The following is a 25188-nucleotide window of genomic DNA, read 5'->3' as shown; positions in this document are numbered from 1 at the left end:
AGGGATGGGGAAGAGCATCTAACCCTCAGCAGGACTGCCATTTGGACAACGCAGAAGGGACAAATCCTTAATCTTTTCTTTTCTATTATATAGAAAATAGAATGAAAGTGAGGGAGGTTGGCACTGGGATTATGTACATGCGTAAAACATAGGCATGTGAAGCCAGTTATTCACAGAGGTAGAAGCAACGAATTTTCTGACTTCAGACATGTTCCAGAAATGGAACAAACCAAATTTTGCTAAAAGGTTTTCTTATTAAAGCAAGTAGACTTTCAAAACTGCCTTTTCCTTCCTATTTTCTTAATGTTTTTACTAGTGGTCTGCAAGACACATAAAAACCCCTGTTTCTTGCTTATCTGATATTCATAATATAGATCTAACATAGACATTTTGGAAATACCTTTGAAATGAAAATAAGATAAATAAGAGTTTGAGAATGTGGTAAGATGAAAGAGATGATTATGGTGTGGTGTCAAAGAGTAGTACCCGATAAGTAAAACAAACACAAATATTCAGTAGCTGGCAAAATTCGTAGAAGTCTGCATATTTAACTTTTATTTCTTAGTTTATTTTAACACAAGTATTCAATAACTGGTAAAATTCCTAGAAATCTACATATTTAACTTGTATTTCTTTGTCTTCTATAATGTGGCCAGTGATCTTAATGATCCTGACCTAAGAGAAGGTTATTTCCAAAGTGAAGATGTGAGTGAGCCATCCTCTGCCATGTATCAAGCAAATTAGTCCAAGGCTTTGACTTCTTCTTGGTCCTTTTTATCTGACTCTGATACCACTTTCCTGTTGGTAGTAATATCAGTCAGTTCCAATACACAGAATTCTGTCATTGTGGATATGATGTAGCATGAAAACAACTTTTGAAAATTTCCCCAGTAAAAATTCACTGTTGTAGATTCTGACTGTGTTTTGAGTTTTGCAACCAAGTATAAACTTGCATGTGGGAGAAGTGGTTATGATACTGTGAAGTGTGGATTGGAGGTCCAGGAGCCCTCCTATCCTAAATATATTTTGTTTATTCAAGAGTCAGACTCCTGAGATTTCATCATTGGTAATGATTTCTTTGGATTATCCATTGTTTTATTTATTCAGACTTCTTTTAAAATGCAAACATTCTGGGATGGATAATAAACATATTGCTACTAAAACCTTACCATAAACACACTTTCCAGTTCTTTCTAACAGAAGGTCACCTGGATTATACTAATATCTATTGAAGGAGGAATGGTAAGGGGGCATCTGTGTATGTAGGGGAGTTTTGTGCAGAGAGGAAAGGACAAAAGCATGAAAAAGAAGGCAAAGTTAAAAGTATTTTACAATTGTGTCTACAATATTTAGAATATTTTGTAAAGTTTATAAATTAATGTATAATATGAAAACATCACTTTCTAAATTGGCTAATACTGAATTACATGATATTTTTAAACTAAACTTTTTGTTATAAATATTTTCTGAATGTAATATGTAAACAATCTGCTGGCACTTTGGGTGACCCAATTCCTCATGGAACTAACAATATAGTTACAGACAATACAAAAAATACAGAAAAACTTAAGTAATGCAAGGAATAATATGAGTTAAATAATTATAAAATATGGGCACAGAGTAGTGCATGATTACTTGCCCAAAGAATGTACAAAGAATAACTAGAAGCTGGGCACAGTGCCTCATGTCTGTAATCCCAGCACTTTGGGAGGCGGAGGCAGGTGGATCATGAGGTCAGGAGTTCAAGACCAGCCTGATCAAGATGGTAAAACCCCATCTCTACTAAAACTACAAAAATTAGCTGGGGGCAGTGGCGGGCACCTGTAATCCCAGTTACTTGGGAGACTGAGGCAGGAGAATTACTTGAACCCAGGTGGCAGAGGTTGAAGTGAGCCGAGATTGCACCACTGCACTCCAGCCTGTGTGACAGAGTGAGACTCTGTCTCAAAAAAAAAAAAAAAAAAAAAAGAGTAACTAGAAGAAGTTCATAGTAAGAAGATATCACAGCAAAACAGAATGAAATTCAAGGCTTCAGGATGCAGGACAAAGTTAATTTACAAAAGGAATTAAGCAAGCATTTAAATTATTAAGAGAATTATCTGTCCAAGCTGTAAAATAATGTTTTGTTATTAGGTGGGTCAACATGGGTAGTAGTAGGAATGTTCTGTAAAAATACACGCAGAAATCTAAGGCACCCAGACATATTTTTGATGCTATTTAAGCAGCAGTCTTCATCCACTATTTGTATCAGGTAAGTTACTCTTGATTGGGCTAGTTTTGCTTCATCTTTAGAAGCCAAATCAAATTGTCTGGCTAAAAAGCAAGAGATTTAGTTGCTGAGATTAAGTTGCTAAGTGTAGATGATATAGCTAGGTGATTAAATGATTTTTTTAGATGTTTTAAAAATTAGTGTAGGCATATTCTTTCTTAAGTGTATTACTTTGATAACATTAAAGGGAGTTAATGTTATCAAAGCAATGAGAGAAGAATCAAAATTCTAGCACTTTCTGTTTCTCCCTGAATGTAGTATGAAAATAAATATTTGTCAAATTAATGTTGAGTTAGCCACATTGGTTTTTAGTCATAAAAAAAAACGGAGCAATTTCTTATTAAGGATGCATTAGTTATTAACTGGTGGTAGCTTATTTCCTTTAAACTCTTCTAGACTATTAAACTGTTCCTAGTCCTGTTCTAACATTATTCCAGAGATAAGGCTATTCACTCATCACTGAGAATTTGCTACATGAACATGAGTTTTAGCAATCTTAGCCCAGTCAGAGCTGGTGAGCTGCAAACACCTGCTGATTCACTAAAGAAGCAGGCCAGGTTTGAGTGGATAGGGGATAGTGGAGCCAGGAGGGCATAATGGCAGGTGACTATATAGCCCAGGATGAGAAGGGAGGGACAGAGAATGTGCACAGAGCTTCAAGGCTGAGCTGCTTTCCAGTTTGCACTCACTTATGCTTGCATATTCCACAGACAGAGAAGTGGGTACAGAGGCTTTAATATCTAAGTGGAGGAGAAAGTTTATTCAAGGCAAGAAATCTGTAATACAGTGGGGTGGGTTTCTAGAAAATTTAAGGGTAAGCCGCAAAGTAAGAAAAAAGAAGTGCTTTGCTACACAGTAAGTTGAAAGCTGAGAGAATATTTTTGACGAAGTAAACTTACTTTGCTTTGTGTTCTTTGGCTTTTGGTTTATAAGGAAGGGAAATCAGTTCTTTCTGAAACAAAACAAAATAAAAATCAAAAAGGTAAAATTTTACTTCTTTCACTGACTGCAATTTACTCACTTGAAAAAAAATCTGAGGTAAAATCATCACCAAGTTTACATAAAGACTAGCTTCTTAAATCTGGAAACTAGGGGGTCAGAAATGTTGCACATTAGGTAGTTTTGGGTTTATTCAGGAGTATGTGTTTTGTACATCCACAAGTTTACATGACACTTATTTTTATCAGGTTTGTTTCTCTTCATTTAACATTTATTTTTGTATGATCTAGGCAAGATCAACCACTGTAAACAAATATTAGCACTGAAACAGTTCATATTACTATCTTACAGCTTTATAATATGGGAACAATTAACTCCATGGAGAATAATACGTAATTTCTTATGCCAGGAGGTCTGCAAACTCTGGAGATAGCTTTGATTTATCAAGGATTGCCAAATTGTCTGATGTCTGTACATTGCCCCTCTCTGGTATATAGATGGCACTGGACTATAGCTATCTGGATCTAAGGGTTCAATCTAAAACCTATGCAAATTTGCCACAATTCATCCCTTCAGATAGATTAATCCAAATCCCTCACTATTGGTCTCACCGAGAGCCTTTCTTCTCTTTGTTTTCTTAAGAGTTGGAGAATCTCTTCTCTTGTTTTAGCCTGTTTAAAGAAAGAAAAAAGTGGGTATCTTGACTCAATAATGAAGACTTATGCCTATGGAAGGTAAAATTCTTCCATTTTTGTCTTGTCTTGGCAGAATTTAAAAATATTTTTTCCCAAGATATAGTTATACATTTTTGCTTGTGCCAAAATCCTGTTTTTATTGAAGAAAATGCTGCTTTACAAAATACTTTTGCAAAATATTAAAATGCTGTGAAATTTTATTGTTGCAAAATAATAAAATGCTGCTTTACATAACTGATCCTAAATGGAGGGTTTTTTTCCCACCTCGTAATAACTAACTTTTAAAAAATAACTAATATTTATTAAGACCTTACCAGATGAGATATGCTAAGAGTTTTATAGACATATCATTATTTTCTTATAACAATTCAGAAGTTTGACGCTACTGTTACTCCATTGCACAGGTGAGGAAACTGAAGCTTGGTAAAGTTAAATAACTTACCCTGGCTATTAAGTGGCAGAACTGGATTTGATCCCAGTTCCATTTGGCAACAAAGTTCAAGCTATTGACCATCACATTAAATTGCCACTAATGGTGTCAAGAAGCAGGATTAGCAAGCTCAAACAGCATGCCACCAAGTCCATGGCAAGGAGGGTCTTCTTAGTTGCATGCACAGGGTAACAAAGCCTTATTCTCTCATCTCTCCTATTTCTAGCTTAGCTATTGAGATGTACACATTCTCAGGAAAGTTTTCCTAAGTGCAAGACACTAACTTAGTGCAGGCATGAAGATTTATCAATATATAAACTATAAAATAGGCAAATATAGGTTCAATTTTTTTTCATAGAATTCATCTATATTAAGTTTTGTAGATAGCCAGGCAGACAGTCACATCTGGTGTATTTGAGAACAAAAGAAAAGGCTGAGAATCTAGAATCTAACAAACAAAACTTGTAACTTTGAATGGCCAGATAAAAATCAAAGAAATTCTGTTTAGATCAAGGCTGCAAGAAAGAAATAAGAAGTGAGAATAGACACAGGTTTGTCATAGCCAGGTGTAGATTCTGTCATCTATCTGTGTAAATTTATTGAGTATTTTCCCAGCGCTGCTGTGACAAAGTACCGCACACTGCATGGCTTAAAACAATATTGATCTAGTTCTGGAAACTAGAAGACTGAACTCAAGGTATTGGTAGGGTCCTGCTCCTTCTGAAACCTATAGGGTTTCTTTGCTTCTTTGTAGTGTCTGGTGGTTTGCTGGCAAGCTGTAGCATTCCTCGGCTTGCATAACCCCAATCTCTGCCTTTGTTGTTACAGGGCATTTTCTCTGTGTCTCTGTCTTCACGTGGCAATCGTCTTATGAGGACTCCAATCAGACTGGATTAGGTGCACAGCCTACTCTACTATGGCCTCATCTTAACTAATTTCATCTGCAAAGATATTGTTTCCAAATAAGGTCACATTCTGAGGTACTGCAGGTTAGAACATCAGTGTAATTTTTGCATATGGGGGGGCATGTTTCAATCCATAATAAGCACCTATGATGTAACATTGCTGTGCTAGTGGCTGAACATAACACAGTTCCTGCCTTCCAGGTGACTGCAGACTTAAGTACAAAAGACAAGTAAATAGTTTTGAGTGTGCTATGTGGGGTTAGTACAGGGTACAATGAAAGAACTGAAGATCAAGGACACAGTTAATTAAGACAAAGGTGTGTGTGGAGTAGGGGTGGGGACTCAGAAGATGTGCCAGAAGAGGTGATGTCCACGCTTAGACCTGAAAGTGATAGTCGCTAGATAATGATAGAGACAAGATGGGGAAGAAAGCTTTTAAGGCAGAGGAAACAGCATGTGCAAAACCCCAGAAGCTGCTGCGTGGCTAAGCAGTTCTTCAGCGTGGTTCCTCAGGCCTGATGGCTCAGCTGCAAAAGAAGCTAGAAATCTCAGGTGTGATCCACCAAGACGCATAGAGAAGGAGTCCACACTGGGCAGCTGTAATCAGTGTCTGGGCTGGTGAACTGGGTGCCTTGGCTTTGCATCATTCTGTTTAAGTCGTATGAAGCTTGCTTTTTATAAGACTACAAAGTTTTAATTTTATTTATTTTGAAATAGGTTTTCTACTTTTTACTTGAGTTTTAGGCATCATATATGACAGTTACGGACAGAAAAAAATTCAGAGTATGTTTAAAAACTGTTTCACAATATCTGTCAACTTGCATAGACTGAGCAAAATAATGTCTGTAGATAAAGTCCTGGGATATTTTTAATGCAGGTATTCAATGTTAGTTTCTTTTCCAACTTTTCCATTACACGTGTATTCAATTGGTATTAACTGCTCTCACACTGTGATTACATAGCACTTTATACCTTTATTATGGTATTGATCTTACTTTTCCTGCTTTATCTTTTAGTTGCTACCATGTCTCTTTCAGAATCTTACTCTTTATCCTTCCTTAGTGCTTTGTATGTGAATACTCAATGAATTTTCATTGAATTGAATTGATTGTCATGATCTATGAATGCAATCATTGTACTGTGTAATCCACAATTATTGGCCTAAGCAAAAAACAAAAAATTTTGGAAAGTAAAATTAAACAGTGAGTAAATTTAGTTTTTTAAATCCCCATGAACAAAATTACATGATTATTTTCTGTGTAACTACTGGGAAACCATGGACAAGTTATATTGTCCTGTGCTTCTAATATAAAAAGACAAATATTTAGTTACAAGATTAAAAAATAATAGAATAACAAATAATATTCATTTTTTCCCTTGATTTCAAGTTCTTTTTTAATATAAAGGATTCTGATACCTAATTGGTGTCGAAATGTCACATAATGCACTAGAAACAAATATTTTAAATATGATTTGATTTGTGCCTCCTGGACATGTTTCCTGGAAATAAATAACAAAACTACTGTAAATGTGTCATCTAAATGAAAATATTGAGGAATATTCTAGGAAATCTCTGTCAGTAAAGCTACATACAATTCAGTGGCAAGAGAATATAACTTATTACTAAGGAAGCATAATTTACTTCTTAATTTCATATTGACAAAAATTTTCATTTCTAATTATAATGTTTTGGTTGGGCTTGTTAAAGGAATTTTATATTTATAAGACTTTTTTTTTGAGATGGAGTCTTGCTCTGTTCCCCAAACTGAAGTGCAGTGGCACGATCTCGGCTCACTGAAGCCTCCGCCTCCCAGGTTCAAACGCTTCTCCTATCTCAGACTCCCAAGCAGCTGGGACTACAGGTAAGCATCACTATGCCCAGATAATTTTGTGTTTTTAATAGAGATGGGGTTTCACCATGTTAGCCAGGCTGGTCTGGAACTCCTGACCTTGTGATCCACCTGCCTCAGCCTCCTAAAGTGCTGGGATTACAGGCATGAGCCACCATGCTCAGCAAGACTTTTTAATTGTTTAATTGTTAATACAAGGGGGTCAGAATTTATATTTATAATATTTTACCACTGAATATTAACATGTTGATATATTTTATTTTTTATATTGATACTATTCCTGAAAAAAATAGTGAAATAAAATTGATTCCAGAAAATTAGGATGTGATATAACATATACATTTAATGTCTCATAGGTGGTTAATGAATTTTAGTGTCACTTCAAGAATTAAATTGGTTCTCTCTTTTTGGCTTTTCAGAGCCAAGTGACCTGAGTGGCAAGTACGTATTCGTGGAGTCAAGATACATTCGGTTTGAATCCCAGTTCCGGTGTGTGTTGACTAGCAAGTGCTAGCTTAACTCTCCTGCTTGGTTCCTTCTTTCCTCCCTGCAACTATGCAGCAATCACTGACCTGTAGGTTAGAGGTCTGTGATCTTGGGTAACCAAAGAACCACTCCTCCACTTTGTGGATGTCTAATCTGTGAGGAAGGTTGTTGTGAAAATTGGAGATAAAACAAAAAATTGCTTAATGAAATGCATGATATACATGTGATAAATGGTAGCTATTATAACATTATTATTATTAGAAGAGAAAATTTCTCTTTCAGTGCTTTTAAAATCTTGAAAAGAGTGGCTGGGTACAGTGGCTCACACCTATAATCCCAGCACTTTTGGGAGGCTGAGGCAGGCAGATCATGAGGTCAGATCGAGACCATCCTGGCCAACATGGTAAAATCCCTTTCTACTGAAAATACAAAAATTAGCTGGACCTGGTGGCACATGCCTGTAGTCCCAGCTACTTGGAAGGCTGGGGCAGGAGAATTACTTGAACCTGGGAAGTGGAGGTTGCAGTGAGCCGAGAATGCGCCCTTGCACTCCAGCCTGGCAACAGATCAAGACTCTTGTAGGATTAAGAAAAAAAGAGGATAGATTGTCTGCTTTTTGAGTACAGGCATGAAGGAATTCTTATGATTCAGCCCCTGACCTATGGGTCAGTTAGTGAATACAGTTTGAGGGAGAAAAGGGGAAACAAGGAGAGATAAAAGATATGATTTGTTTTTAAACATGCAGCGCAGATTCCTCTGACCATGAATTTTCTGATGTGTTATCGACTTTCTTTTCAGTTAATCTTTAATTATAAAAAAAAGCTCTTAATAAACACTAGATTTGAGAAGAAAGGCCCTTTCTTCTCAAGGCCTGGTTCCCACATAAAAACTGCCTTTCTTTCTTGGATTATGATTGAAATGTTTAGACTCAAGCATTCATCAAAAATAACATGAGGTAGTATTTATTTCTCTGATTATCTGTCTACTTAGCCAGAAGAAACGTTCTCTTGACTATCATAGTATGAAAGCTGAATTACTGAATATAATTTTTAAAATGTCTTAGAAGAATATTGAATTGATTCTGGAATCAGTTATTTGCTTAGATACTTGGCAATCATCTCAACACATAGAGAATCAAAGAAGACTTGAAATCAGTATTGGGTAGTAGTTAAGCCCCTTGGCTCCACTATCAGGTGGACCTGGGTTCAAACCCTCACACTATAGTTTAGATGTGTGACCTTGAAAAAGTCACATTCCAGCTTCAGTTTCCTCATCTGTAAAATGGGGGCAATCATAGTGCTTTCAACAGTTATTCTCAGGACTAAATAAGAAAGTAAGCCGGGCGCGGTGGCTCAAGCCTGTAATCCCAGCACTTTGGGAGGCCGAGGCGGGTGGATCACGAGGTCGAGAGATCGAGACCATCCTGGTCAACATGGTGAAACCCCGTCTCTACTAAAAATACAAAAAATTAGCTGGGCATGGTGGCACGTGCCTGTAATCCCAGCTACTCAGGAGGCTGAGGCAGGAGAATTGCCTGAACCCAGGAGGCGGAGGTTGCGGTGAGCCGAGATCGTGCCATTGCACTCCAGCCTGGGTAACAAGAGCGAAACTCCGTCTCAAAAAAAACAAAACAAAACAAAACAAAAAAAAAAAAAACGCTTAAAGATCTTAAATGAACTTAAAGATGCTTAAAGATAAGCCTTGCTTGATTGAAGCAAGATGTGTGCTTTGAGGATTAGAGATATGAAGGGTAGGATAGGTAGGATAGGTGAATGGGATATTGAGAAACTTGACATAAAGATACTTCTGTTTAAACTTGATTTAGCAGAAGATAGGCAGTATGTTCTTTTACCTCAATATAATTAAGTTAGAAATAAAAGCAGTTAACATAAAAAGACCTCATACACTGGAAATTAAAAAGTATACTTCTAAATAATTTATAGAACAAATTAGAAATCCAAATAGAAATGTAAAAAACTTAAAATGGAATAATAATGAAAAACTTTATAGCTTATGAGATGTAGCTAAAATAGAACTTTGAGGTATATTTATAGCTTTACATTTGCATATGTGGAAAGTTAAGAAACAAAGTGAAAAGAGAAGGAAGTTAGAAGGAAAATAACCCAAAGTTGAAGGAAGAAGTAATAAAAATCAACTATGGATAACTAGAAAATAAAAACAGAGGACAATAAAGCCAAATGTTGGTTTTTTGAAAAGACTATAAAATAGATAATATTTTGGCATAATTGTCTATGAAAAAAGACACATGATTAGAAATGAAAAGAGGTAATAACTAGAGCTAAGGCAGAGATTAAAAAGATGTTAAAAACACTACGAGTCTTTTGCACCAGTAAATTTTAACATGCAGATGAAATGAACAATTTCCTAGAGTAAAAAAACTTACCAAAAGAATTCAAGAAATAACAAGTAGGCCCATTTATCCACCAAACACAAAAGCAAAGTAAACAAGCAAACCAGACTTATAGGTTTATGTAGAGTAGGACCGTCTTTATCACCTCAACTAATTTCAGTTACCATTTGGTGATCAGTTGGGTCCATCTGGGGTACTGGGTATAGTCACTGTATTATTCCCCAGTATCCAATAGTGCCTTAGGTTCTGTGATTCAGCCTTTTCATAGGCTTCCAACAACTGTTGCAAAGCAAGTATATAGTTGAAAATTCCTTTCCCAGTTTATTTTCGATGGGGTTCTAGTTGAGGCCACTTCCAGACTTTCAGAATCATTATGACGTTCCTCTCTTAATCTACACTTGTAGAGGGAGGCATTATGATAAATTTAATTACTTTTTATCTACCTGCAAAACATTAATTAATTTTGCCCAGACATTTCTGCTCTGTTTGAAATTTCAAACTATAACTTCAGTGGTAATTTTTCTTTTTGCAGGAAATAACTAAATATATGATTAAGAGAAAATAGTATAAGTCTCATTTTAACAGTATGAGCAAGCCAATTTGATTGTATCTTTTAATTAGGATGTGGATACTTGAGTGACCATGGTTTTAGTAATCTATTCATCATCTTTTGAGAGTTACCCTTTTAGTCAAAGCATTTCCATTTAATACTAATGCTTATTTTGAACCTGCTAAAATTTTATTTTTCAATCATGGGTTTTTTTTTTTTTAAAAAAAGAGGAGGAAATAGAGAAGGTAAGAACAAACTTTCATGGAGTAACTACTAAATGTCGGGCCTTGTGTGAGTTTCTTACAGGTTATCTCATTTAATCTTTATAGCATAGTCAGGTGGGCATGATTATTACCTCTTTACAGGTAGAAGAAACTCAACCACATAAAAATGAACAGCTGTTATCAGGGTCACTTAACTAAGTAGTAACTAGCAGAGCCAAGGATTCAAGCTGACAGACTTCAAACACACACACACACACGCGTACATGGAGACAGAATGGTTTCTTCATTCAATCTTTACTCTAAAAATGAGGAGTTAATTAGGAGTAACCATGGTGAAGAAGAAAACTATAGTCTCTGTTGTCACAGAAAATTCTTATTCTCGTAAAAAGATGCATGCTCTCAGAATACAGCAGGTGGAGCCAATCCAGCTTGAGCTCAGCCTTGATCACAGTTAATTTACTTATTTGAAGGTGTCATGTAGCCCTTTGCAAAATGTGGCTAAAGGGTAAAGATAGTTGAATTATAGTGGTATTTATAAACTGAGGAACTTTCTAAGATCTTATTTAGTGTGAATAAAATATTCATGTAAGGATTTTTACATTATAAATTAATTGTAAAATGGGAATTACATTCCAAATTCAGAATATTACCTAAGCAGAGCCAAAGTTCTATGGTTTAACAGAAATTGAGAACATTGTCTGATTTTTATTTTCCTGAGTCCCCAGAATTTATTTATTTATTTATTTTGGAGACAGAGTCTTGCTCTGCCACTCGGGTAGAAATGCAGTGGCATGATCAGGGCTCACTGCCACCTCCACCTCCTACCTCCTGGGCTCAAGCAATCCTTCTACCTCAGCCTCCCGAGTAGCTGGGACTGCAGGCACATGCCACCACACTTACTTAATTAAAAAAAGATTTTTTTTGTTTTTGTTTTTGTAGAGACAAGGTCTTCCTGTGTTGCCTAGGCTGGTCTTGAACCCCTGGGCTCAAGCCATTCTCCCACTTTGGTCAGCCTCCTGAAGTGCTGGGATTACAGGCATGAGCCCCATACCTGGCCTTAATTTTTAATTCTATCCCGATAATTGAAAGTTCATTGTCTGTAGGGGTACTAGGGAATTTCAGTTTGTATTCTGCAAGAATCTCCCTCCTCAGTAAGTTCCATTTCTTTTTTCTTTTCTTTCTTTTTTTTTTTTTTTTTGAGACGATGTCTTGCCCCGTCACCCAGGCTGGAATGCAATAGCACAATCTCGGCTCACTGCAACCTCCACCTCCTGAGTTCGAACAAATCTCCTGCCTTAGCCTTCTGAGTAGCTGGGACTACAGACGCCCACCACCACACCCAGCTTTTTTTTTTTTTTTTTTTTTTTTTTTTGTATTTTTAGTGGAGATGGGATTTCACTTTGTTGGCTAGGCTGGTCTCGAACTCCTGACCTTTTGATCCATGCACCTCAGCCTAATTAAAAAAATAATTTAAAAAACCCCCAGCACTTAACTAATACTTAGTTAAGTGACGGGATTACAGGCGTGAGCCACTGTGCCCCCTCCCCCTTTCATCTTTATGTTACAAATGCAATCATGAGGAAGGTGAGAATTATGATTGACTTAAGGTTTTTATCCCTTTATCATTTAAAAAAAACTCATGTTTGGGCCTGGTTTCAAAAAGCAATAGGCACCTTGGCTTACTGATTTTGATAACAAAATGCTTCAACTATGAATTTACTCTATGAATTTGCTACCATTCCCTGTACCTATTAACTGAAATCTGCTATGTTGATTCTACAACTGCCATAAAAGAAATTTATATCTACTATAATAATAAGATAAAGAACGGTTGGACCTCAAATTATCTACTATGTACTTTAAAAAACAGGCTGAATAATCAGTGAGAAAGCTTTCCCAAGTACTAATCTGATTTTAAAAGTTAGATCTAACTATAGTAATCTATGGGAGTGGATGGAAGATGTTACAGGATTATTAATCAGAGAAAGGAAGAATGCTGACTTGCGGGAAAAAGATGCAGATCTAAGCATCTTTCTACACCTCCTGGAAATTGCCTGATCCTGGCTCAATTCCTAGGTCTGATATATATAATTTTCATTTGAAAAATAACATCTTACTAAAATGAGAAAAAATATCAGTCATTACATAAGAGGGAGTCAATACAATTTTTCTTAAATGCAGATTTCAATCAAGTCTGAATTTACTTATTGTGAGGTAGAAGAAAGTGTGTATTTTCTTGTTTTTATTACATATATTTTCTTAGTTCTGTTACATATATTTTAATGGAAAAACCAATAATAATCGCCTGAAGGACATAGATTTTAAAGCATTCATGCACACACAAAATGCATGCAGAGCAGAAGTGATTTTAAAACTCCTTTAGTACTGCTTTAAAAGGTACTTATTTTTTAAAAAGGGCAATAAGTGGATTTGCATTTTAATGTTGAGAAAATGTGAGCATAAAATGAGCACTGCATTTTAAAGTTGAACCAAGTATATATATATTGATGTTAACTCTACAGGATTGAATTATGTGCTGTTGATGATTGAGTTTACAATAATTATCAAAGCTTTTCCTTAGCAAAGACTACTGAGTCTTGAAGGTTTTCATTGTTGCTGGTTATACAGATATGATGAGTGGGTGAATGAGACTGACTTCATCTTTTGGTTATGTCTTTCCTTTCATGCCCATAAGTACTTAAGAAGGAGAGGTTAGGGATTTCCCACACAGATGACCTCAAACTTCATCTCTGGCTCATACTTCTTTGAGTTTCTAGCCCATATATTCACAGGCCTATCTGACAGCTAACCTGCTTATCTCAAAGGCATCTCAAACTAGGTAAGTCTAAACTAAACTTGTAGCCCCTCTCCCACAAACCCTCAAAACCTGTTCTTCATCTAATGTTCCTTGTTTCAGAATGACATGATTCGTCCTGTTACGCAAGCCAGAAAACTGAGTTATCTTGGATACTTTGCTGCCTCACCTCCCATATCCAGTATATAACCCTAAATACTAGTTATTTTACTTCCTAACTATCCCTTCAGTCTATCTCATCTTTCTCATCTACCTGTGTGATCCTAATTCACATCGAATCACCTCCCACTTGATGTTTTTCCCACTTCTGCACTGCCCACTTTCTATACATCCTCCATATTACAGTCTGCTGATCTTCCTTAAGCAAATCTGATATTCTCATCCCCTAATTTAAACCCTTCAGTAGCTTCTTAACTGTTCTTACTGGCACCTAACCTTCCTCCCATGTGACCACATTAGCCATTCAGCTTTTGATTTGCATGGTGCCTGTTCCCAGCACAGGGTCTTTGCATATGCTGTTTTTGCTGCCTGGAATGATCTTCCAATGTTCCCTTCACCCCCTCCTTCTGACCTGGTTAATGCCCACTCTTCCTTCAAATCTCAGTCTGGTTAATCCGTGTAGAAATCCTCCTCGATTCCTTTGATTAGATCAATACCACCCTATAAATTCTTCTAACATTCTTCTAACATCTCCTATCAATGCAATTCTTTCAGAAATATTTCTCTCCCTGATTAGACTCCAAATTTCAGACAAGGGCAGAGTTTGTATCTTTAACCCATTTCCTATTTGCCCCAAGAACACTGCTGGCAGCGAGCTGCACTTTTTTTTTCTAAATGGGAAATGGGTTAAAACATGTTTTTTTTTTTTTTTTTTTTTTTTTTTTTGGTTGTTGTTCATTTTTGTACTCCAGTGCCTAGCACAGTGCCAGGCACATAGACGTGCTCAATAAATATTTGCTGAATGAATCTTGCACAATTCTTCCAAATAAAATTCTCCCATCTTTTGGGTCCATGATTCATTTTACTGTTTATGGCTTTGCTTGGCCTTTCCTGCTTGAACTTGACATTGGCTTTTCAGCGTTGACCTCTAACTTGCCTAGATTTCTTTTGAAGCCTACAGAGTTTTCAGTTGCTTCTGGCCAACATTCTATAAAGTTCAGTTTGGCTCCATGATTTCAGTGCAGGGCGCCCGCATGTCTGGAGTGAAACTTAATGTCCAATCCAACCTCACACATACAGACTAATATCTATACTTATACTACCATCTATCTTATCTATTGGTAGCATATAAGACCAGAAACTCCAGAGAATGCAAAGAAATATATAAAATGTAACCACAGTTAAGAACTATCTTTTTCTATTTTTAGTTATTCAGTGCTCTAAAAATATGTCTTTTATAATAAAAGTTTCAAAGTTTAGATACCCTATCTTAAATAACTTTCAGTTTTTTTAAAACAAAGTACTAAATTATTGTTACAATGAAAATATCTACATTTTCCTGCCCCATGTGGTGGGTCATGCCTATAATCCCAGCACTTTGAGAGGCAAGGTGGGCGAATAGCTTGAGCTCAGGAGTTCAAGACCAGCCTGGCCAACATGGCAAAATCCTGCCTCTACATAAAATACAAAAAGTTTAGCTGGGTGTGGTGGTATGCACCTGCAGTCCCAGAAACTTGGGAGGCTGGGGTGAGAGATTCACCTAAACCTGGGAAAGTCGAGGCGGCAGTGAGCCATGATGGTGCCACTGTACTCCACTCTGGGTGAAAGAATGAGACCCTGTCTCCAAAAAAAAAGGACATTTTCTTTAAAAAGCTATTTATCAAAGCTTATATCAATAATAGAATCAACTGTTTGTAAATTGATTTTTGAATTTTTTTTTGACTTGGCCAAGAAAGTCAAAATAATCATAGGTCAATTTGTCTCCTATATTGAGGGTTTAAAACTTTCTGGGTTTTCTGGGTATGGCAGTAAGGAATGGCACAAACATTTAGCAATATGATTGGAGTTGGGGGAAGGGTATATGCTTCTAGGACTTTGCTTTCTCTCCCCCACTTTTTTTTGACAGGCCTCTGTTTTGCACCAGAGTTCTGGTACATGGAATATTGTCTTGTGCCCTGTGTCCAACTCCTAGTCTCAATTTCTTGTCTAGCATTTCAGATTCTCAGGGACAGGGGGTTCTGCCCTATTTTCCACTCCCGGCTCTACATTTCAATTCCCATGGCAGGGTTTCTCTTACATGCTGTTAAACCTTGGCATATGTTTTTAAACTTCTATTAATTTTTTTTTGAATCACTTCCTTTGGAGAACGTGCAATGCTCTACTCATCTACTGTGACTTTCTTCTGTGACCTACAGAGAACAATGTACTTCCACTCTTGTCTATTGCTCCCACATCCTTTTGCTCAACTGACTACATGTCTGTTCAGTATCCATGAGTCTGTGAGGCCTCTGGGTCTTGGCTAATATGATTCTTGCCTGTTTTCCTATTAAATGAATACTTCATATGACATCTAACTCAAGGAATTGGGGTATCATACAGAATCCTAGTCCAGACAAGTTATATTATCCATTTATTCATTCATAACATTTATTTGGTAGGTCAGGAGATCACCTATTTGTAAGCCCCTGTGATTATAATGTCAAAAAAGCCATGATCCATCACCTTAAGGAACTTGGAACCTACAGGAGAAACAGATCAACTATACCACAGTACTATATAACGAGGATGATGACAGGCAATGCCCAGGGTCCTAGAGAATTAAAGGAAGAGGCATTTATATCAGACTAAAGAAAGAGGCATTATATCAATAGGTGAGGGTGAGAAAAGGCTTGACTATGACCACTGAACTATTTACAGTTCAATACAAGTAGGTATTAGATAAGTGGGAAGAAATGGGAGAAAGGCATTTTCAGGCAGAAGAAACTGTAGGTTTAATGTCACAGAATACCTTGGTGAGTTCTTGGAAGTACAAGTAGTTCAAAATAGCTTAATATGAATTGCACTTAAGGGAAATGGTGGGTAGATGAGGCTGGGAGGTATGGCAGGAGGCAGATGGTGAAAGTCTTGGTATTTTAAACTATGATTCAACCAGTTTTAGGAGTACAGTTGATTCTCATTGTTTGTCATAGTTATATTCCAGAATGTCACCACAAACACTGAATCAGAGAATACTAAACCCATTGCTCCTAGGGTCCTGCCAGCCGCTGGTCATATCGTTTCATCAATGGAACAATACATAACCTTCTTTCATGTGTCTTTATGTTTAAAGAAATCTTAAAATATACTGTTGATTTATCAATATTGAACTCATGGTAATAGCACTCTAACTCATGCCTGAACAAAGCTTATCTAATGCATATATTTTATCCATAAGGCACATCATAACCTTCTTGCACTTAGGAACTTCAAGCTATTTTAAACAGCAAAGTCACCAAAAAAGAGCAAAAAAAAAAAAGAAAAAAAGTGAAGACTTAGCACTGAATAGCAAAAAGACTCTTGTTTGGAGTTATGGGAGTGAAACACAAAGGCAAAGCCCCACCTTGTTCAGCCTCAGCTGCAAATGTGTGTGCTGAGCAATTCCATTTTTTTAAAAAACCACTTTCCACATGTCTGCAAATGACCATGAAAGTGCCATGAGTATTGATTTTGGGGTTGTAAATAAACTGTAGCTAGTAGGCAAATTTGCAAATAAGGAATCCATGAATAATGAAGATCTATATTGGCAATACAGTGACTTGGGAACTGTTCAATTTCAAGAGTCAACTAGACAAATGACTGTATCATCTCGAGCTGTGAGGCTTTCTTGACCACACTTTATGTGACTAGAATACATTATCACAGAAAATGATAAAGTGAAGTAAATATAGATACATCAATCATTTATTATCTGGCTCTCTTATAATTGTCTAAGAACGTTTTCATCTTGCCTTAGATAGAGGCAAAGTACAATGGTTGATAGTGGCTTTAATTTCAGGTGTGCCATGCTTATTTTCTGAGTTACCCGATCCACAGAATCATTCCAGTTCTTCAATAAACTCACGATTTGATTTGCCCTGCTGCTTATAAAGTGTTTACTAATTTGAACAATAAGGATTCATGTAACTGGAACCAAATTGATAGTTCTGCATTAATTTAAAAAAGGAAAAAGGTACATGATCCTTTTTTGTTTCATTTTGCATTTAGTAGTTTCATTTAATTACCCTTTATAAGCAGATAATGAATGTGGATCATTGCCCAATATTATCTCAGCATTTAAAGTGTTTTCATTTTGTTCTTAAGGTGAAAGACATAGAAGATATAATACACAGATCTCTGGAAAAAGAGGAAGAGATGCATTTGGGACATGTCCCTGTGGAACTCTGAGGGTAGGTCTATATGAGGCAAATTAATTCAGTAATATTTTTTTTACTACTTCTTGCAGAGCAGGGCTACCCCAGAGGCAATGTGCCCAGAGTAGCTGAATTCAGCTATTTGATCCCAAATCACATTCCTCTCCCAATTATGATTTTACACGCTGTAGATGTTACTAAAGAAGATTTAGAGGGGAACCTTATGTGTCAACTGAAAATGTTCCCCAGCATTGAATAACTTTTGAAAACAAAGTGGTACTTATGGATGATATAAAAGCATAAAACATTTGTATATTACTACAATCTTTTAATTATCATTTGCTATCAAAATATTTGCTTGTTACTGTATTGCACAGTCTGTTTTTATGACTCTGCTACTTGAGTGCTTTGCCAAATTAGGAAGAGAACAAGAATTTAAACGACTAAACATCTTTTATTGGTGAAGGGGAAATCCACCACTTCCTATTGGTATTCCTTTTATGGAGGAAAAGGAATTTTTATAAATATTATATTAGGGTGAGAAAGAAAAACTAAAAGCCAGGTAATACTGGGAAATTTTAGGTTTGTCTAAGAAGCCAATCCCTATCATTTTGACACAAAAGAGGATTTTCTTTTATCTGAGCATCTTGGCAATGATGCTGAGGAAATTCCCTACATTTTTGCTTTGGTTCTCTGAAGTTGACTCACAATGATTCAAAGTATCATCTTCACTACTTTGAAAGTGATAATCCAACAGTTGATCATGTTAAAAAGTTTTCCACTTTCATGATCAGTGTCTAAAAATACAACCTTTTGAAGTTCTAAGGTTTTTTTTCTTCTGAGAATACAGATTACAGTGCAATTCAAGTAGGTATTAGCTAAATGGGAAGGAATGGGAGAAAGCCGTTTTGAGGCAGAAGAAACTATAGATTCAATGTTATAGAAGAATGAAACACCTTGGCGGCGGGGGTGGGGGGGCGGTTCTTGGAACTACAAGTGGTTCAAAATGGCTATAGTATGAATTTCATTTAAGGGGCAATGGTGATAGATGAAGTTCCAAGACCCTCAGTGGTTGCCTGCAACTGCGGAGAGTATCGAATCCTATATATACTATGCTTTCCCTTATATATACTACCTATGATAAAGTTTAATTTATACGTTAGATACAGTAAGACTAATAATAAATAGAGCACATAACAATATACTCTAATAAAAGTTATGTGAATGTGATTTCTCTCTCTTGGCTACTAAGTCACTAGCAGGCATGTAGTGTCCACAGCATGGATCCACTGGACAAAAGTATGATTCATATCCCGAGCAGGTTGGTACAAGATTTCACCACACTACTCAGAATGGCGAGCAATTTAAAATTTATGAATTGTTTATTTCAGGAATTTTTCATTTAATATTTTTGAATCATGGTTGACTGCAGGTAACTGAAACTGAGGAAAGTAAAATCATAGGAAGGAGGACTACTGTAATGTTCTCATCATAGCATGACTTGCTTCTGGTTCGAGGAAGTGTCATATAACAAACTTTTGAGGAAGACTTGCACTATGGACATTACTGGTTATATAGAATGTATAATAGAAAAGATTAAAACCCCATTCCCAAATAAGGAACATACCTGGGATGTTGTTCTGCAGATTGCATATTTCCCTGTAAAAACCTTTGGTTTATATTCTTTCATGTTAAAGCTTTGATTACAGATCATTTCCAAATCTGTCATCTACATATATGCCTTCAAATAATGCTCTGACCTCTCCTTCCTTCTCCCAGCAAATGAATTATTTATAATTCTTTTCATAAAGGGATAATCAGCTAAAGAGCTTTCTTAAAGGTGGCGAAACTAAAAAGCAAATTAGTTTTATGATTTCAAAGAATTAGCTGACTGTCCACTTATTATAATGTTTCCAGACTACTTTAGAACTCTCAGAGGAAGAATAATGGCCCAGTATAGTGCTGTGAGTTTTCCTTTATGGACATAGTAAGCCATTTAATCTTGACAGACTCAATTGTTTTTGATTTCCTGCCATGGATATCCATCACAGAAATAATAGTTGTCATTAATAGCATTTTGACCACTAACCAAAAGCATTTGTTATAACGTGTACCTGGAAAATATTTCAAAATGGAGAATAATATTAAAGTGTAAAAAACTAACAACTGAAAAATCAGTTTCTGTTGGGGAGAGAGGGTTATAAAGGCGCTTTCAGGAGAGATGACAATTAACTTCTATATTTTCATTAATTTTAAGGAGAAAGTGGAAGAAACCTTAAAGAGAATTTATGGGTGATGTTTTTCCCAATTTAAGATGAAAGTTATACGTGGAATTTACTTATCAACATGTTAAAAACATATATATTTAACATGTATATGTTCAAAACATGTAGAAGATTCCCTTAAATAAATCATTGTAAATGTTTTCTTAGTTTAGAAGATACCCTCCCCCCATCTATTTTCTAATATCAAGCTTAAAATTCTAGAACGGTGGTGGCAATGTCAGTGGCGGCGGCAATGCAGAGACAGTATTATGGACTTAGAAAAAAAGTGGTATCCAAAACCAATTCTGCTTCAATAATTACAGGAAGTTACGTTTCCTCCCATTATATCCATAACCCATGAGATAAAGCAAAACTAAGAAGAGAGGTGATGTGCTAACAGATTAGATTTTGGGAGTATTCTTGCAAAGATTATCAGCCCAGAAAAATTTGCCAGATGAGTCTATGTGAAAAAGGCTAAACAAAATTGAAATATCGATACATAGGGGATTCATTTGCTCTTTAATTCATTTAATTATGCATTCATTTATTCAATTAACAAAGATTTGTTGAGTTTTATAACCAAAAAGGCACTAGGTTAAGCAAATAAGACATGACCCCTGACCTTATAGAGGTCGTTTGTTGTTGGTAAACTGTGGCCAGGAGCTTCGTATACCTTACTTACATCAACTCTATGAGGTGGATATTTTTTAAAATATCATTTCACCTTTTATACGTGAGGAAGCTGAGCATCCCAGGAGTTAAATCAATTGCTCAAAGTGACACAAATAGTAAGAGGCAGAGTTAGGCTTCCAAACCTATCTTGTGGTCTCCAAAATCTACTACGCTATGGTGCCTATAATCTAGCAGGAAAGAGAGAAACATACACAATTATCTACAATACAGATCAGAAACCACAAATACTATGAAAGAGGATATGTGACTTGCCATGGGAGCACAGAGAAGAGATCTATTCATTCTGCTAGGCTCTGGGTAACCCCTGAGAAGGCTTCACAGAAGCTGGCCTTGAAGGTAAATAGGGAAGAGCATTTCAGGTAGATACATGAAAGTGCACTGCAGAATGAAGAACCAGCTTATAGTTCCAGGGCTGGAAACAGTGTTTCTCACATTTGTATTCATACCATAGCTTTGTGTTTTAGAATATTTGGCAGCATACCTGAACCATGCCATCGTCAGCAATCATTATAATACAATGAGTCTATTATGGGATGAATTTCATGGACTTTGGAGTTAAGATTCCAGGCTTTGAATCTTCTCTGCCACTTACCAGTTGTGGGGACATTGGAAAATCATTTAGGCCTTGTTTGGCCACATGGTGATAATCATAATGGACTATTTTGAGGAGCATATGCATTGATGTATGTCAGTTGCTTAGTTTAGTGTATAGTACCTAATATACATTTAATAATTAGTTGTTATGAATATCACATTATATTATCTCAGGATATCTATGAGAGCATTCGTTATTGCAGGATTCTCTTGGTTGCCCTTTTGTACTTTGGCATTTTTAGAATTGAACTGTATTAGATAGTACTGACAAAATTTCCCTATATACTACGAAGGCACAGTTTCAGTAACTTTCTTCCCCAATGCCTTACAGTTTTGTTAGGCCTCTTTTGTCTTCTACTCTCAACAAATGGAATCATCTTCTATATTGCAATTCATGGCCATTAGGCTTAAGGTACAACCTGGCAGATACTGTGCAAGTTTAGGTGTAACAAAAATATACTTTTCCTGTTCATCACTTTGCAAGCATATATGTAAAGGAGTAAAGAGTGTTCCTTGGGCTACATGCTTGAGATCCAACCATACAGAGTTGGGCTGAGAGCATAGGCAGAAGTGGGGAGAGTCGTGGGAGAGGACAGGTTAGGGTTGTATTGGAAAGGAATTTAAACATGCTAAGGAGTTTGGCCTTGATCTTGTAATAGGAAATGGGCAGCCATGCGGCAAAAAAAGGTAGGAGGGCTAGCATAATCATATTTGTATTTTAGGAAGACAATTAATATGCTGTGAGGGCTTGCTGTGCACATTCTTCAAATCCTTCAAAACCCAGCACCTTTCAGAAAGTTTCTTTATTTGTTACACTTGATTTTGATGTCCCTGAATGTGTCTCATAATATTATATGCATACATCTATGATGATGTTATAATATGCCATAATTATTGACTTTAATTGGGTGTTTCCTCCACTGGATTGTAAACTCCTTGAGATCAGGGACCACATTTTATCTTTAAATCCCCAGCAGCTAGTACAGTACTTGCAGGTTCTCAATAAATATTTGTGGAATTGAGTAATTAATGTAAGTTCACAGAAGGAGCCAAGGCAAGGAAACCAGTTCTAGGATTATTAGCCTAGTATCCATTAGCATAGCCTCTCCACTGCTAATTCACATCATATTGTCTTATTTTTTGACAAAAGCTGATAAAAATGGATAATAGTTTGTCTTTAACCTTTTATTTCTAATCCTTTCCTAAAATGAAATAAAATGAAAATTAAACTCCAAAAGTACTGAAGTTGACTTTTAATGATTTTTAATTCACTGAAAATTAGGCCTTTCCCCTCCCTATAAAGTCTGGATATAAATATACAGTACATAATATTCTAAAGAGAGAAGAAAATGCTGACTGTTTCTAATTACCTAATTTGTTTGAGGGAATCATCAGTATTCCACAAAGTGAATTAATGTGATCAACAAACTCAAATGCATTGTTCTGCAATTTATGTAGAATTCCTGATAACTCAGAGTTTGCCAATATGTCCAATGATTAAAGATATTAGGCCCAAAAGAATTCTCTATCTTTGCTTTTACAGTATAAGAAAAGTTAACAGGAATATAATTTATCCATTAATCAAATAAAATGTTTCTATAAATCACTGTATTAATTGCTGAGTTAAAGGCTATGCTTGTATCATGAAAAGCAAACAAAGGATGTTGCCAAAAAGAGATGTGTGCTCAGCTGATTTGACACACCAATGTGTTTAATTTCGGCCTTTAGTCAAAACAGGTCTAGATGACAGACTCATTCTTCTGATCATTTAATTTTGACCTATTAAGACCATCGATTCTATTTTATTTTTCCTGTTCTTTTTATTTATTTATTTATTTTTAACAGTGTTTCACTCTGCTGCCCAGGCTAGAGTGCAGTGGTGAGATCATAGCTCACTGCAGCTTCAAATTTCTGGACCCAAACGATCTTTCTTCCTCAGTCTCCCAAGTAGCTTCGACTACAGGTATGTACCAGCAGGGCTGGAAAATTAAAAAATTTTTTTGTAGAGATAGAGGTTTTACTATGTAGACCAGGCTCGTCTTGAATTCCTGGCCTCAAAGGGATCCTCCTGCCTTGGCTTCCCAAAGCACTGGAATTGTAGGTGTGAGCCACTGCACCTAGCCTCTTATGCCATTTCTGTTCTTAGAATGCTGTATAAAGTTGGGCATCTTACTGGATGGAAAGTATGTGACTCTACCTATTTCCATTTCTCTCTGGTTCTGTTGTTCCTGTATATTCCTGGACTTTTGCTGAGATTGACACTAGCCAAAGTTGAACAGAACTTCTTAATTTTCAATTAAAATTCTAATTAAGGTTTTCCTTAATTTGCTCAAGCTAATGCATTAGAAGTAGCAGATTTTTTTATATACATGTGTTTAAAAAATCAAGGTTATTTAGAAACAATGACAATCAGATGACCTTCTGAAATATTGGCATACCTTTTGGAGATACTTTACTTTCTCCTCAGATTCCTGAAGCTTTAGGGCTTCGGCAAAGATGTCTCTATTTTCTAGGGAATAAAGTAAAATTCAATCTGAAATGATTTAATCATGAATTTACATTAAAATTGACATAAAATTGGATATGGGTTGAAAGGGAATACATAGAGTAGGAAGGCAAACAAAAATACATGTGGTGTCTTGAAACTTTGTAAATGAGATTTGCAAATAGTTGGAGACTGAATTAGCTATGGCTGCAGGGACATCTAATCCTTTCGATGATGAGTAAGCTCAAGTCCAAAGACAAGAAAAGATCTTGAGAACATATCTGCAGGATCAGAGATTCCAATTTCTACATTCCTGTTCATACTGTTAAAGGAATTTAGGCATTGTTGTCTGGATAAACAGAGTGGTCCCTGAGCAGGGACTTAAGTGTGCCATTCAGAAAGTTATGCCACAGTGTAAAGTAGTACCCTTGTACTTATTGTCTATTTTCTGATGAACCAAGGAGTCAGAATGTTGAAAGGCATAAAACTTGATACTTACTGTTATTCGCAAGGTGAAAAGATTGTGAGGAGTGACTTTTCTCTAAAAAAAAAAAAAGAAAGAAAGTAAAGAAATCATTGGAAAAGACCACAACATTAAAGATTTTTGAATTTTTTATACCTGTGATGATTGCATAACAGTTTCCATAGCCTAGGCCTCACTAAGGGCTCACACGTCCAGAAAGTTTGTTGATAATGTTGACTCCACCTTTATCTTTCTCCAGGGCTTTTCGTGTTTGAATTCAGTTGTGTAAACTATTCTTTCAGCCAACAAATACCATTTCCTCAGATTATTCTATATTGTTTACAAATAGATACCATAATTTAAGGGAAACTTACGTGTCTTTAGATGTAACAAATATACCACTTATCCTTTTCGGGTGGAAGAATTGCTGGGAAGGTTCGGGAACTATTTATAAATGTATTTGTATGTAACTATGACTATTTGTATATACCATTGCAGTTTCTCCTGGAAGGGGCTCTGGTATCCTGCAGGCGGGTTACGGTGGAGGCAGGTAAGACAGGAGGCCGCTGCTGTACTCACCAGACACTCTGCTCCTCCGGGGCCTGGCCACCGGCAGACGCTGACTGCTGTCTCTGCGCAGCATCAGCTGAGATTCGCTAGGGGGATACATCGATGCCGAGATCCAGAACTGCTTAGCCAAGTTGGCATCTTGTTCTGAGGAGCCGGCAAATACCAGTAATCCCGGGGAGCAGATTTCCTGGGACTCCTTTTGGCCGCTAGGTTCTTCACCAGGTCCCGTTTCCATGGCAACTGAGGACGCTTCTCCA

The 25188-nt window shown here is 36.4% G+C and overlaps 1 protein-coding gene across 1 annotated transcript; it reads right to left on the bottom strand.

The window, feature by feature from the left end:
- Nucleotides 1-532: 532 nt before the first annotated feature.
- Nucleotides 533-25173, bottom strand: HOATZ (HOATZ cilia and flagella associated protein). The gene is made up of 6 exons (XM_003923729.4): nucleotides 24941-25173; nucleotides 24398-24439; nucleotides 23852-23922; nucleotides 3820-3879; nucleotides 3169-3221; nucleotides 533-798 (listed from the first exon to the last, which is right to left on the bottom strand). Exons 1-6 carry the CDS (start codon nucleotides 25164-25166, stop codon nucleotides 741-743), a joined length of 510 nt encoding a protein of 169 aa, XP_003923778.1. The 5' UTR covers nucleotides 25167-25173; the 3' UTR covers nucleotides 533-740.
- Nucleotides 25174-25188: the final 15 nt, after the last annotated feature.

Source organism: Saimiri boliviensis, chromosome 6 (genome assembly GCF_048565385.1).
Source record: "Saimiri boliviensis isolate mSaiBol1 chromosome 6, mSaiBol1.pri, whole genome shotgun sequence".
Taxonomy (NCBI): Eukaryota; Metazoa; Chordata; class Mammalia; order Primates; family Cebidae; genus Saimiri; species Saimiri boliviensis.
This window is presented reverse-complemented; position numbering and strand designations above follow the sequence as displayed.